We start from the raw sequence: 14,775 nt of genomic DNA, 5'->3' as shown, positions 1-14,775 counted from the left end.
CTTGAGTCTCAGCCAATCTTCCCAGTGTAAACACGGCTGCTGCTTCCCTTTCCACCTTCTACATCTCGAATACATTTCTCTTTCAGCCAATTCCAGCTCAAATCATTCAAGGAAACATGTTTCTGGCTCAGCTGATCTCACACAACCCCAAGTCACCATAGTAAGTAGCAGATGTTACAAAATCCTATAATCCATACAGTCATAAATGTATATTTCTTTGAAGCTCACTGATTCCAGATAAACCTGGGCACTAATTTAGACTTTACCTCCAACCAGCATGTCAACTTTAGGAAGTCACTTAAACAACTTGACTTTAAGATATTGCACTGGCTAATTAAGGACATTTTGATGATATCTCTAAATTGCTTTCCAACTCCATTATGTCCTGACTCTAAGATCTACCTCCTTCTTATTTTTTAATTTAAAAGAACTGAGTATAGAAAATTCAACCAATAAACATGATCTTTGATCGTTGTGCATACCTGTATGTTAGTTCTAAATGTATGAAGTTTTACAATACTTATTTTTTAGAGATACATACTGAACTCTTTGTGGAGGAAAAGACATGATGTGTAGGATTTGCTTCAAAATAATAAGGGAAAGAAGGAAGTGCCAGGGAAGAAAGGGAGTAAACATGAAACACAATAGGCCATAGGGACTTCCCTGGTGGTCCAGTGGTTAAGACTCCACACTTCCACTGCACGGGGAGCAGGTTTGATCCCTCATCGGGAACTAAGATCCTACGTGCCACACGGTGCGACCAAAATAAACAACAACAAAAAAAAGGCAAAACAATATAAAAGGTGAATTCTAAAGGGCTTCCCTGGTGGTGCAGTGGTTAAGAATCCGCCTGCCAACGCAGGGGCCATGGGTTTGAGCCCTGGTCCGGGAAGATCCCACATGCCGCGGAGCAACTAAGCCCGTGAGCCACAACTACTGAGCCTGTGCTCTAGAGCCCGTGAGCCACAACTACTGAGCATGCGTGCCACAACTACTGAAGCCCGCGCACCTAGAGCCCGTGCTCCGCAACAAGAGAAGCCACTGGAATGAGAAGCCCGTGCACCACAACAAAGAGTAGCCCCCGCTCACCACAACTAGAGAAAGCCTGCGCACAGCAACGAAGACCCAACACAGCCAAAAATAAATTAAAAAAAAAAAACAATAGGCCATAAATTAATAATTGCTGAAGTTCGTAATTGTTGAATGTGGGAAATGGGTTCATTACACTATTCTCTCTACTTCTGTATGTGTTTGAAATTCTCCATAGTAAAGTGTTTATAAAAAATAAAATTAGCCTCAATACTTAAAATTAAATCTAATATATCACTCACAGGGGCTTCAGAGATTATGCAGCCAAATTCACTCTTTTTAAAGATAAGGAAAACACAAGACTAGACCACTGTTTGGAGGGAGAACTGGGCGTGGTCTTATTAATTTAACGTTATTTCCTCTATATCAGTGCTTCTCAAACTTTTAAAATGCATATGAATCACCTGGGGATCTTGTTAAAATGAATATTCTGATTCAGGAAATCTGGGATGGAGCCTGAAACTGCATTTCTAAATAACTTCTTGGTGATGGCAACATCAATGGTCCTCTGAACAGAACAGAGTACCAAGGATCATGATATTTTAGAGGTATTTAGTACGTAAAGATCGTTCAGTTTATTTTACTTCATGTAGTTTCTAGTGATGCTACTGTTTTCACTGAAGGAAAAAAAAGTTTTCAAGCTAAACTATAATCCTCCATTTTTCCTGGGAGACTGCTAATACTCTGATAAAACTAAACACTCCAGTCGAAGTACTGTGGATTCTGTATAAAGTGAAAAGAGGCAGTGTACTTAGACATCCCTACTTTAAGAATATAAATGTACAAATTTGGTCTGGAGTCATCATCAGTCACCAGGGTGAGCTTTTAATAGCAGGCTTCCCTCTCCCTGCCCAAAAAGATGCCGCCTGGAATAAGAATACTGACAAAGACACAAACTTGGACTTCAAAAAAATTTAAGGAGAGAAGCAGCTACTACAAGAAAGGGTTTAACTATTTGCTCCTATAAAATAATGTTATTAATAACTTATAAAGTTAAATTTCTCTCATATAAAACTGGAACTATGATGCAAACTGCAAAAATAAAAACTATAAAGACTCCAGAAGACCTACTAATAATGTCAGATATCAGATACTTTCCCCCATCAGCTTTGCCCACTTGACCAACAAGACCATCCTAAATAACCAAGCTTTAAAAATACTTTTAAAGAGCATATAATGTAGTTCATATTTCCTTCCTTCATTACTATCAAATCAGGAGATAAACAAAAAGTTGTTTTCCTATAAGATTCAAACATTTTTCACTTAAAATCTACTGTTTCCACAGTAACCAGCACTGATGTCACAGAATCTTTGCTGTTCCCATTTAAAAAATACTGAAGATAAAAATGCTTTTATGCATTTATCTAAACAGATGAAGAAAATTGTAAAATAGATTACAAAATATTTTTCCCAAAGTTTATCATCAAATATTAACCAGCTCTTAAAGCATACATTTAAATAAGAAGTAAGTATACTCCATAGAATAAATAATGGTTCAGGAGACTCTAAGCAACAAGACAAAAATTCAGAAAAATTCTATTTAGGTTCCGCAACTTAGAATCCTCAGTAAGGTTCTTCTCTATTTTCTTCTAAAGGAAAGTCTTGCAGAAAATCTCACCCAAGTCACCCAAAGGGTCTGGCATCTTTTGTACCTTTTTTCAAAGGGTGGGGAGATACACTCTTGTTCTGTGGTCCAGATTTTTAAAGAATTAGAGTACACAATACTGAAACTTTTTGAATTTAATTTTTAGATAAGTTACTTATATGCTAGAGGAATTCTTACACAAATGCACAGAAGAGACAAGGTTCCTTGTTCACTGAAGTATTGTTTGTAACTGCAGAAAAAAAAAACTGGAACCTAAATATCCACGGATAAATAAACCATGAAATAGAGAATTAAAATTAATGAATACAATTAAATGTGTACACATAGATAAAACTCAAAACCAATGTTGAATGAAAAAACAAATCAAGCCACAAATACATAGTTCAAGCCACTTACTAAAAATTTTTAAATATAGCACTATACCATATATTGTTTATGGAAAAAAATAAAAATATATATTATAGGACTATTAAAAAACCAGGAAACATACATACTAACTTCAAGATAGGTGTATATCTAGGGAGGGAGGGAGGGAGGGAGGGAAGAGGAAAAAAGAAAGATGTCAGGAGAACACTAACTGTACAGTAACATTTTATTTCTTTAAAAAAAAGGATTCAAAACAAATATGGCAAATATTATGTATTAGATCTATGCAATGGGCACTTGGGCATCTATTATATTTTCCTCTGTCATTTTTGTAAGTTTGAAATACATTACAATTGTTTCTAATGAAGTATTTTAAGTTGCTTAAGAATTTACTTCCATAGGGAAAGGAACTTATTTATTGAATGACTGTAACTTTATGCTGGGCACTGTGAGAGGAATCCTCTCAACAACCCTGTGACTTAGCAATTATCCCCATTTCATAGAAGAAATGTGGACATTCAAAGAAGTTTAAAAAAAAAAAAAAATTCTTCCAAGATTCTACAGCTAAAAAGTAGTATAGGAATCAAGATTTCTATTTAAGTCTTTTTATTAAGCCCATGCTGTTTCCTCTATACCAAACTGCCTTTCAACGTTACAGGATAGTTCTTATAAAGATCAATCTTTGTCCCCCAGTGGTATAGCCATAGAAAGAAGATTCAAATCAGCCCATACTTTTAAATGATGCTTATCACTTAAAGTAAATCCCTGATATTAGCTCATCTATTCTTATGAGTAAAAAATAACAAGTACAGATTATGTATGGGCTTAAAGGGTTTGGTTTTATTTGGGAAAGGTGGACTGATAAGCATCCTGTATTTGAGATTTTAAGGTCTGGATTAAACTGGATTTCTGGACAAAAACTAGAGTAACCAAAATAATCAAAACTACAAAAACACATAACTATTCCTTGATATAGCAACAGGAAAAAAAAAAAAATGTTTGCTACAGAATAGCCGATTCATCTGAAATTTAATTATACATGGGTCTGAAACCAAGTTATACTGTCAATATTTAATAAGCCCCAGCCACACTGTAAAACAGTGAGTCCCATGCACACTAAAGCTTAAAAGAACCACCTGGGTGGCTTGTTTGGACTACAGACTCTTGATTCTCATCTCCAAAGTTGATTTAGCTCAGATATGGGGTCCAGGAATCTACATCTGTAACAAGCACCCCACTAACAACCACCAAGGCAATTCTGATGCAGGGGTGAAAGGACTAGAAGTGGGGATGCATAAGCCTTTATTCCTTCAATATTCTCTGAACACCTACAACATGGTTCTAAGAACTGCAGATTCAGGACCAAACAAAATAAACAACAAAGAAAATCCTTCCTTTAGGAATTTATTACATCCAAAAGGTGAGGAGATAGAAAACAAATATATGACATCAGCTGGTGTTAAGTGCTATAGAGAAAGATAAAACAGGTTAAGGGAAATGAAAGCTGGGGTTGCCATTTTACAAAAGAACAGTCAGGCAAGCCTTCTCTAATGAGGAGACATTTGAGCAGAGAACTGAAAGAAGTGGCTATCTGGGAGAAGAGGGGAAAACATTATTAGGAACTTTCTCATTCCTTGAAATAATTTACTGTACGAAATAATTTTAGGTGTTGTTCCTTTTACTATAGAAGAGAGAAAAACACTTAAGAGTGCTTACTCTATACTAATGACTACATAATCCTCAAAATCACTTTGCGGGATTAGCTAAGAGTTTCCTTGTTTGTATAAAGGAGGACACTGAGGTTTAGATTAAGCAGTTTGCTTAAACAAAATTTAACATTTTGTAAGTAATCAGATCACAATGTACACCCAGGTCTTTTTAATCGTCAGATCCATCATTTTCCAACTATGCACATTCGTTAAACAAACTCAGAAGTGAATTCTTATGTGCTCAAGATTTTTAGAAAGCTTTAAAAAGTTATCAAAAATACAGTTTGTTTAAAAGCAGAGAAGTTTATTTCTCATCTTTATAACAAATCTTGGCAACAGCTATTTTTCTCTTTATTTTTTCCAAAAATCTCCTTGTCAAAACTTAATGACTTATAGTCAGCAAATCATTTATACAGTCCCCCAACATTTGGGAAACAATTTTTTCTTCATAAGCTATGTAGAAGGGCAGGTTTTAAATTGCAGACTTTTAAAACATAAGATGCAATAAAATTATACTTTCCCATATTTAGTAAGATATGCATATATATGTAAATAAATGTGCAACTCATTGTTTCATACTCACTGATTCCAACAAGGCTCAGCACACCTATACAATGTGTCATGAATTGAGGAAGGTTCTCCCACCCTACCTACTTCAAACTAGTAATGAGAGAGCAAGGCACTATGCTAGATACTAAAGAAGTGCAATTTGCTACTAATAGTCCTTACTCTCAAAGTTCTGACACAAACAAGTATAAAAGGACAGTACAAAGAAAAAGAGCTATATTGGATCATTTAAACTAGGGTTATCAGTGAAGACACCCTGGAGAAGGCTGTACCCATGAGACTCAGATTAAGCTAACCGTAAAAGTTTAGGCTAAGAATGCTAGGCATTATCCTGAGGAGAGCCATGGAAAATTCTGAAGCAGAGTGATAGGATCAAAGCTGTACTGCAGAGATAAACTGAAAGTGATGAGTGAGTAAGAAGTATAATGAGAGTCTAAAAACAGGGAAATCAGATATAAGGCAAATGGAAGAGCCTGAATGTAAGGTGAAAAGCGCAAAGTCAAGATGTGACAGTAAAAATAGAAAGCGATGCATGCAAGAGCTAGTTAGTTCTTCAACATCCTTCTTTGGAGTAGGCAACAGATAACACTAAATTATTCCGTATACATTCTCTTTTCTATAGGCCTTTATAAAGCGACAATGTACTAAATTTCCATTTCCAAAAGTACTGTTGGTACAGTGACTCCAAGGTTTTGTAACACAGCAATCAGGAATCCAACAAAACCAGAGTACATACGTTGCCTCAATTTAGGCAAATAGTTTAACCATTCTCTTTGTAGCCCCCAAATTAACTTTGTAGTAAGTTAAAAGATATTAAACTCATAGAAGAGCTATTGAAATTTGGGATACCCAGTTAACAAAGGAGTTATTTTAAAAAAAATACATACAAGCTTAAATTTAGAATAGTGTTTTCATGACAAATCTCAAATAGGTATCTGCCAAGACTCTGGAAATAAGACACTAAGTTCCACTTTGCTCCAGTTCTGAACCTCAGATGACTTGTTATAGTTGCAGTTTAAAAAAAAGGAAAGAAAAGTAGAGTATATACTCAAATCCCAACCTTGGCTCAATACAGGCAAAATTCCTACTAAGAGAGCAGTTGTAAAAAAGAAATAGTGCCAAAAAGAGAAAAATAAACATCCTTCCAGCTAGATAAAATGTGACTAATTTGAAAAAAACAAATGGGATAAGAGTCAGAGGTTCTCACTATACTCTCCTTTTGTCCTTTCCCTAAGTTTGGCAATTTTAGAGTATGTGTCAGGATTCCTTGTGGCAGAGAAATACACATGCTCAAAAATAGGGGCAGGGAGCACACATCTTTACAGTTTTTAGTCACATTTGGGGGACTATTCAGTTTTTCTAGGAATTATTCAGTTATTTAAATCAATTCTTTGCTCTACTTGGCTACAGGAAAACTCATATTCCTTTTTTTAGTAAACATGCTCTAACACATTTGATCTTTCAATTGCTTCTATCTAATAGCTTTTAAATACTTTTTAAGCATCCTTTTTAGAAATATTCTTAGAAAGCAGAACAAGGGCTTTAACTAAAGCTTTCCAACATACTGCCTATCTTTCTATCTTCAAACAAGTGATATATCCTACAACTCTGCTAAGACCCACCCATTCTTCAAGGACTGATAAGCCCAACCTCCCCCATGAAGTCTTGCTCAACAATATTAACACACATTAATTTCTACTTCTGAAATTATAAACTTAATGATAAACTTTATTCACAAATATGCATAAGGTCTATCTGATCTCCCATCTACATAAAAGCTTAGAAACTGGGATCTGTTCTACACTTTTCTATGTAAGTATTAATTACAAGCAACAGAGAAGCCCTTTTATAAGGCAGGTGCTCAATACAGCAACATAACATCAAGGGGACAGAAAAGGTAGTTCTTTGTCCAAGTATGGTCCTCTATCTGCCTGTCCTACTCCATCTCTTTACTCCCAAAAGAAAACTAATCTCAGCCCCTTCACGTTCTCCTTTACCCTTGAGAAGGAATCACTTTCTTTGTACATTCAATACACGTCAGGTGTTTTAAGACATTATCTTTTAACCTTAAATTTCTAAAGTAGATTTTTTTGTTAAGGAAGCCAAAGCTTGGTGGTGGTGGTGATTTGAACCCAGCTCCTCAGCTTGGAAGCTTCTACCACACTACTGGGCACTGAAGCAGATGCCCATACTCTGGCATTATAAAGAGACAGGAATAAACAACTAATATCTCACAAAGAATTTAAAACAATAAAAACAGAAAAAGAGAAAAAAAAAAACCTCCAGCAGCATACCTAAATATTCAAAAGAGACTAGCACTAACTTAATAAGTTGAGAGTTGCCATTTAAGAAAAACACCCATATGGAACCATTTTAAATATTTTTTAAAACAAACTATTCTATTTTTTATATACTAGTATACTATTTTTAAAATAATAAATAATAACATACAAATAATAAATATAATAATAAATAATAAATATACCATTTTTAAAACATACTATTCATATGTTTGTTAAAAAACAGACATGAAGAAGAATTTGTATACAAAAGAGCTTTCACAAAGATAAGAGAAACACTGAGAGCTGGTCAAAGAATACAAAAATGCAATTAAAAAAAGAATTCACGTTCAACTACCATATTAAAATTTCAACATCAACTGTAATTGAAGAAATGCAAATGAAACAAACAGTGAGATCCCCATTTTTCCTATGTGTTGGCATTTATTTTTAATTAACACCCACTTGTGAACAAGCACAAATCTAACCTTAATGGAGACAGAATAAATGGATACAACCTTTTTGAATGGATTTGCTGATGCGTGTCTTCAATTTTGAAAATGTACAGGCCATTTGACCCAGAAATCTACTTTTAAGACCTTACCCTATAGGTCAAGGTTTATCTATAAAGATGCTTAGTTAGCATTATTCACAAGAAACAACTCCATAACCAAAAGGAAGATTAGTTAAGTAGTAGAATAATGCCATTTAAAAAATCACATTGTACAGATTTAATCATATAGAGAAATACAATATGAAATGAAAAAGTAAGTTACAAAATTACAGTAAGATCCTAATCTAGGAAAAATGAAACTATGCATTTTAAAAAGGATGTATACTAAAATGTTAGCAGTGGTTACCACTAGTTGGTATGATTTCTACTTTCTTCTTTTTTCCTTTATTTGTATTTTCCAAAGTGTCTACAAAGATTTACTGTTTTTGGAATTAAATTTTAAACTTTTATAACAAAGCATAAATTACCATATTACTCAATTAGGTTAAGAGCTGTGATCACAAGTCCTGTTCAATCACAAGTTTAGCTGTAACTTAAAAGGCAGTAAATTTCTGTCTTAATATCCAGTTGTAAGACATGGTATCTGGTACATTGCTCAACCTTCCCAAGGACTTTTAGCCTACTCCAGAATTTTTTGAGAAATACCCAAGTGTATGCAATAAAAAGCTTCTTGACTCTAAACAAAAATTCCACATAGCCTGCTCATATTGTCAAATCTATCTTAAAATTAAAGGGCTGTAAAACAGCAATTTCTCATGATTAATAACTGTTTTTGTCAAAAAAACTAGTAAGAAGGGTGATTTTCGTGTCAAAATTTCTCTCCAACTTATCATTCAAAATTCAACTTCCCCCCACCATTCCAATAAAGGTGAACTTAATCCAGCTTTTAATATCTCATAAACCCATTCATTCAAATACAAAAAGAGCAGCTCGCTGAATGTGCCAATTTCACCCCCTTTACAGAGTTTCTTTGTAGAAGGCTTTAAAGTTTCTAAAGTGCCTTCATAGATTATTATCTATTTAATAACCCAAAAAAAGACCTACAAGCTTGCTAGGGTAGATATTAACCATCAGGAAGGAAAAAATGTTATTCCATTCTGAAGGCCACAGGAAGTTTACAGTACTCAAAATTAAGTCTTTAGTTAAAATAAGTATGTTCTTATCACTACCCATGACTCTTCTATAAATGACTATTACATGAAGGGGAAAAAAAGCTTTTCATGGGATTCATGATTAGTGTGGTTTCAAGTCAATCACTTTTTTAGGCATTCTTGTGCATAAGAGACATAAATTAGATTTTGTACCTTTACTGTTTGAAAACCCAATGTACTCTACTGGAAAACTGCCATGATCTTAACCACGAAATTAATTCACATTGAATCCTGTAACTGAAATAAACAATTTCAGAAGAATATTTTGCCACATGATTAAATGATTCTCTAAAATGCAAGTTTATTAAAATAGAGATAGCTGAGAAGCATGAATGCTTATTTTTATCTTATAAAAACTGAACAAAGACCTTTTTTTTTTTTTAATTTATTTATTTTTGGCTGTGTTGGGTCTTCCTTTCTGTGCGAGGGCTTTCTCCAGTTGCGGCTAGCGGGGGCCACTCTTCATCGCAGTGCGCGGGCCTCTCACTGTCGCGGCCTCTCTTGTTGCGGAGCACAGGCTCCAGACGCGCAGGCTCAGTAGTTGTGGCACACAGGCTTAGTTGCTCCGCAGCATGTGGGATCTTCCCAGACCAGGGCTCAAACCCATGTCCCCTGCATTGGCAGGCAGATTCTTAACCACTGCGTCACCAGGGAAGCCCAACAAAGACCTTTTAAATCACCTATTTTAAAAATTAAATGTTTAGTTCAAAATCTCTTAAATAACCACATATTATAGTAATAAGTACCATCAAATAGAATGTTTGCCATTGGGTTAAGCACTTTAATCACATTTAATGCAATAATTCTAATCATGAACACATTATCAGCATTTTACAGATAAAGTTAAAAATTTACCCACCATCCTTACCCACATTAAACCTTTGTCCACATTATAGGGAAAAAAAATTAGAAGAGACTTTGTGATTGCAAGTATACACATATATAATAGAACAAGTAGTCAAACTGGCACATTCTTACATAAATATTACTGTCTTACACACAGCTCTACAATTTACAAAACACTTGTACCCTATCACCTCATTTGTTTCCCACTACAGCCCTTATGGGATTATTATCACTACTGTATGTGAGGGGTTTCAAGCTCAAAGAGTTTAAACCAAGTCACTCAGCTTTTGATTCCTCATTCTTTTTCCACTACACGATCTTGATTCCCTGTGATTAAAGAAACACTGCCCTCACAATCAGAGTATTACACAATAAACAGGTAAAATGTGCTACAGAGCCTAGATAAACATCATCAGTTACACATTTCCCCAAGTTATGAGTCACTGCTTATTTTGATGCCAATCATAGAAATACAAGTTATACAAATAATTTTATTAACCTGGTACCTTAGCAAGGGAATCCCCTAGATTCTACTTGTATTGCCCAGAAGACTAACTCCAAAGCCTACTTTATTAATTCTTCTACTTCTTTCTACAGTATCCATCTTTTGCCTTCCTACTTTAAAATTTCCCACTCCACTTAGTGACCTGCCCTATCTTTACTTTTTAACTGTCCCATCTTCTCATTAGTATGATTTCAGACTTCATTCAACAAAGTTTTACCCAGTCATCTCTAATGATATGTAATAATCTGCAATGAAGAAAGGCCCCTACCCTCCTCCAAGTCTGGTGAGGAGCACTAAGAGTAGCTCTGAGTAGTTTCTGTGGCTGTAGACCAGGCACAATCACTCCCTTCAATGGGAACAACTTAATTCCCTCACAGGAAGGTTTTAAGAATAAAATCAAAGCAAGGTATTTAAAGTGCTTTATAAAGTATCAAGTATTATCCTACTGACATATTTTCAGGTTGCTCTTTTTTTCTGGATATCCACTTTTAAAGCTATGGAGAAAACCCTCAATAGTTCTTCTGTACTATGGGTGGTGAAAAAGAGTAAAGGATAGGAAGAAACTTACATGAGTAATGAATTAATTGGGGGATCAAGTTTAGTTATTCTATATTCACATCTCTCTTCCTTAAGTTAAATAATACCCGAGAGAGTAAACAATACAACCCCAAAATGGCTAGGCAATCAGAATACGATTACACTTTAAAAAAGAAAGAAAAAAAAAAAAAAAAACTGTTTCCCTGCACCCACTCTGGAAAAAACTCCTTCTGTAACGCTATAAATCACTATTACAAAAAAGTTTAACTTCTATTCCCATCCCTCACATTTCTGGCTCTTTGACAGCCTGCCAAACAGCTTTGCTTACAATCCTGTGTGTCAAAAAGGTCTTCCAATTGAGCATAAATAACTTTTTAAAATGCATCTTACTACTAGGTCGCACAATTTTAAATATGTCTTGAACTCCAGCATCAAACTACATGACAGTCCTCCAGGTATACTCTTAGCAGCTGCTTAATAGCAGATGAATGGAAAAGACACAATTTCGGAAACAGTCTAACAATTTCAAGAAATTTACTTTCACTTGTGAACACTCAAAAACTTTATCCTAAAGTTAAAACACAGAGGTAAACTAAAAATGAAGGCACCGAAAATAGGTGCCTTGGACTTAAGGCCAGAATCTCATTTTAACTCATGGTTTATTTGCCCTATAATAAATACCTCTTTACTGTAAGGAAGCTCTTTCTTCCCCAAATAAAGAATTTCAAAGGATTTCAAAACACTTCACTAAATAATCACATCCACAGATTCTTAGCATCCAACAAAGTCATTAAAATAGAAGAGTTCATAAGGGCTTTATAAAGGTCTTACAATATAACCCTAGAAAGAGTAAGCACTTCTCTTTAAGAGACACAAAGCATCTTCCTAAGACTAAACTACTAGAGTGGCACCTGACTCACCCCAACTCAACTCTTATGACTTTATCCAGAAAGCAGAGGGAGACAAAGAGTTTCTACAGCCAAAATCAGATGAGTCCCTACTCATTCACAGCCTGTTTGCTCTTACTTTAAACACAAATCTCAAAAAGTTTACTTGGTTTTTAATGTATTAATGGGTGACTCAGAGCAAATTAGCAGGGAGAGGGACTATTTTAGGCAGTCATTTGATAGGAATGGCTATCAAGTGAAGGACTGACTCCACACACACACAAAGACAAAAACCTGTGAGTAGCAGACGGAGCATTTAATAAATGATGACCCCTATTGATCAAGTCTTAAGAATAGCATCTCGGGGCTTCCCTGGTGGCGCAGTAGTTAAGAATTAGCCTGCCAATGCAGGGGACATGGGTTTGAGTCCTGGTCCGGGAAGATCCCACATGCCGCGGAGCAACTAAGCCTGTGCGCCACAACTACTGAGCCTGCGCTCTAGAGCCCGTGCTCCGCAACGAGAGAAGCCACCGCAATGAGAAGCCCACCACCACAATGAAGAGTAGCCCCCCTCGCCGCGACTAGAGAAAGCCCACACGCAGCAACAAAGACCCAACTCAGCCAATAAATTAATTAATTAAAAAAAAAAAAGAATAGCATCCCTTCTCACTGTGCCACAGCCCAAAAACGATGTTCATAACCCTGAGTCATAAAGCAATGCTTCTCCTAATAAGGAAAACACATAAAACGCTTTGAAACTACATCTAAAACGGCATAGTAGGTAAGTAAATAAATACGCACCACCCCCCTCTCCAGGGTCCAAAAGAGCTAAATTAATCATCCATCAGCATTCCAGAACAACTTATTACTTGAGAATTCCAACCAGAATAGGTCTAAGGCAAAACTCTCTCCTCTGGCAGCATTTTCTTCTATGTAAACAGTTCTGTCAAGTGCTTTGGTTGGCAAACAATAATAAAATCAGCTTTATTTCCTGTTCTTTTCCCCTTAGCAAAACTTATAGTTTGTCATCACCTCTGACATACATTCCACACGTCCAAGGTCTACCATGAATGACGAAGTATATTTCACATAAACTTTTCTTTTAAAGTGAGTCTTTTATCAAAATGTTTTACATTTTACCTCACAAAACCTTTATCAGATTGTGGAGAGAAATTTGAAAAACACAGCTCATACTTAGTGTAGTTAATAAACTCTTATCTATGCCATGGCCATACTTACCTAACCGTAGGCTTTTACTATTTATAAGCCTTGGAAAAACTTTATGCCTTTAAGTAACATCAAAATTCTCAATCAGGATTTCAGGCGTTCAATTCACACCACAGTGAAAGATCAAATGCTAAACTCCTAAAAATAGGGCGTTATGAGTGAGAGGGACACACAACACTCCGCCGCCAAGGCAAATGCGTCTTCCAGGGGGCAGGGGCGCTCCTTGTACACGTACAGTAGGAGCTCACATTCAGCAAAACCGGGGAGCGAAGGATCAGGTGACTTCACACCACCGACACTTTCAGTCCGATCGGGCCTTACTGTGACCTCAATATTAGTAAACAGCTCATAACCCCAGTTTTGACAATTAAATCTGAACTTGCATCCTAGCCACGCGCTATCCGCATGAATGGGTTCGGGAACAGAGGGTCCCCGGAACCCGAGCCCCCGGACACAGCCCTGGCCTGCGGACCGCGGTTCCCTCCTGGAAAGGTGTCTGGAGAACCTTCCAACCTGGCAGCGAGGTGTCTGCTCCCCCCGCGAGCTGCGCGTCCTCCTCCTCTGCTGGGCCCATCACGACCTGGTTAACCCTTCCTCCCTTTCCGCGCGAAGGACAGAGGACAGCGAGTGCCGGCCGGGTGACAGGTCGCCCGGAGCTCCCTAGGACCTCCCCGCGCCGCCGCCGACCTCCCAGCGCCCCGGGTCTGCGGCCCCTGCTCCAGGCCGCCCCCTCTGGGGGGGAGGACGCCGCTACAGCCACGCGGCGGGCGGGAAGGCAGGGGGCCGGGCCGGGCGCAGACGCGCGCGCCGCCCGTGCAACCGACAGCTGCGGGAGCCGCGGCCGGAGGACCGCCCTTTCAGGCCGCGCGCCGCGGGAGCTCGGGGGCGCGGCGGGGGCTAGGCCCTGCGGCCAGACGCGGCGGCGGGAGGAGAGCCGAGCCAGCGGCGGACGACGACCCCACACCCTGCGGCCGGTGCCAGCGAGCCCGAGCGGCCGGCGCCCTCTGCCCACCCGGGCCCTGCAGCCTACGCCTCGCCAGCCCGTACCTAGGAGGGTTGTGGACGAGACGTGGTTAACGCCGGTGTTTGGGTCGCTGGTTCGCCTCCGGCGCCGCAGCCCCTCGTGCGACTGCTGCCTCCGCGCTGCCTCGTCCCCCTCCGCCATCTTGTACCGATTTAAAATTAACTCCCCACTGACGTCAAACGCCGCCGCCGCTTTATCAACCTCCCGGGAGCCGGCGGAGCGCCGGCGGGTCCTAGCGCCGGCCTCAACTGCTCCTCCATGTCCTCCCCACGCCCTCCTTCGTCCCGCCCCTCGGCGCCCTCGCTCCGCCTCCGCCCTGCTTGCCTTGCAGCCTGCCGCTCGGTTTTCCCAGGCTTCCACCTTGGGGAGAAATTGGGCGGTGCCCCCACCGCAATCGTCTCACACTCCCACCGCCCTAAGCCCAGGACCACACCCCCTTAGCGCTGAGCGGGTCTGTGTAAAAGCCGA

General features: G+C 38.4%; 1 protein-coding gene across 4 annotated transcripts in view; it reads right to left on the bottom strand.

Moving 5' to 3' along the window:
* Positions 1-14,464, bottom strand: part of ATL2 (atlastin GTPase 2) — a 68,945-nt gene extending 54,481 nt beyond the window's left edge. For 2 of the 4 annotated variants that reach the window (XM_059943574.1, XM_059943577.1), the window contains exon 1: positions 14,331-14,464. In XM_059943574.1, coding sequence (XP_059799557.1) covers positions 14,331-14,448 — 118 coding nt within the window. In that variant the 5' untranslated portion in view covers positions 14,449-14,464. Of the gene's footprint in view, positions 1-13,796; positions 13,946-14,330 lie in introns of those variants that run through there. The other 2 variants (XM_059943576.1, XM_059943575.1) reach the window with 2 other exon arrangements.
* Between the last annotated feature and the right edge of the window lie 311 nt (positions 14,465-14,775).

This window comes from Balaenoptera ricei, chromosome 13 (genome assembly GCF_028023285.1).
Source record: "Balaenoptera ricei isolate mBalRic1 chromosome 13, mBalRic1.hap2, whole genome shotgun sequence".
Taxonomy (NCBI): domain Eukaryota; kingdom Metazoa; phylum Chordata; class Mammalia; order Artiodactyla; family Balaenopteridae; genus Balaenoptera; species Balaenoptera ricei.
Note: the sequence above shows the minus strand (reverse complement) of the source record. Positions and strands in the feature narration are given on the sequence as shown.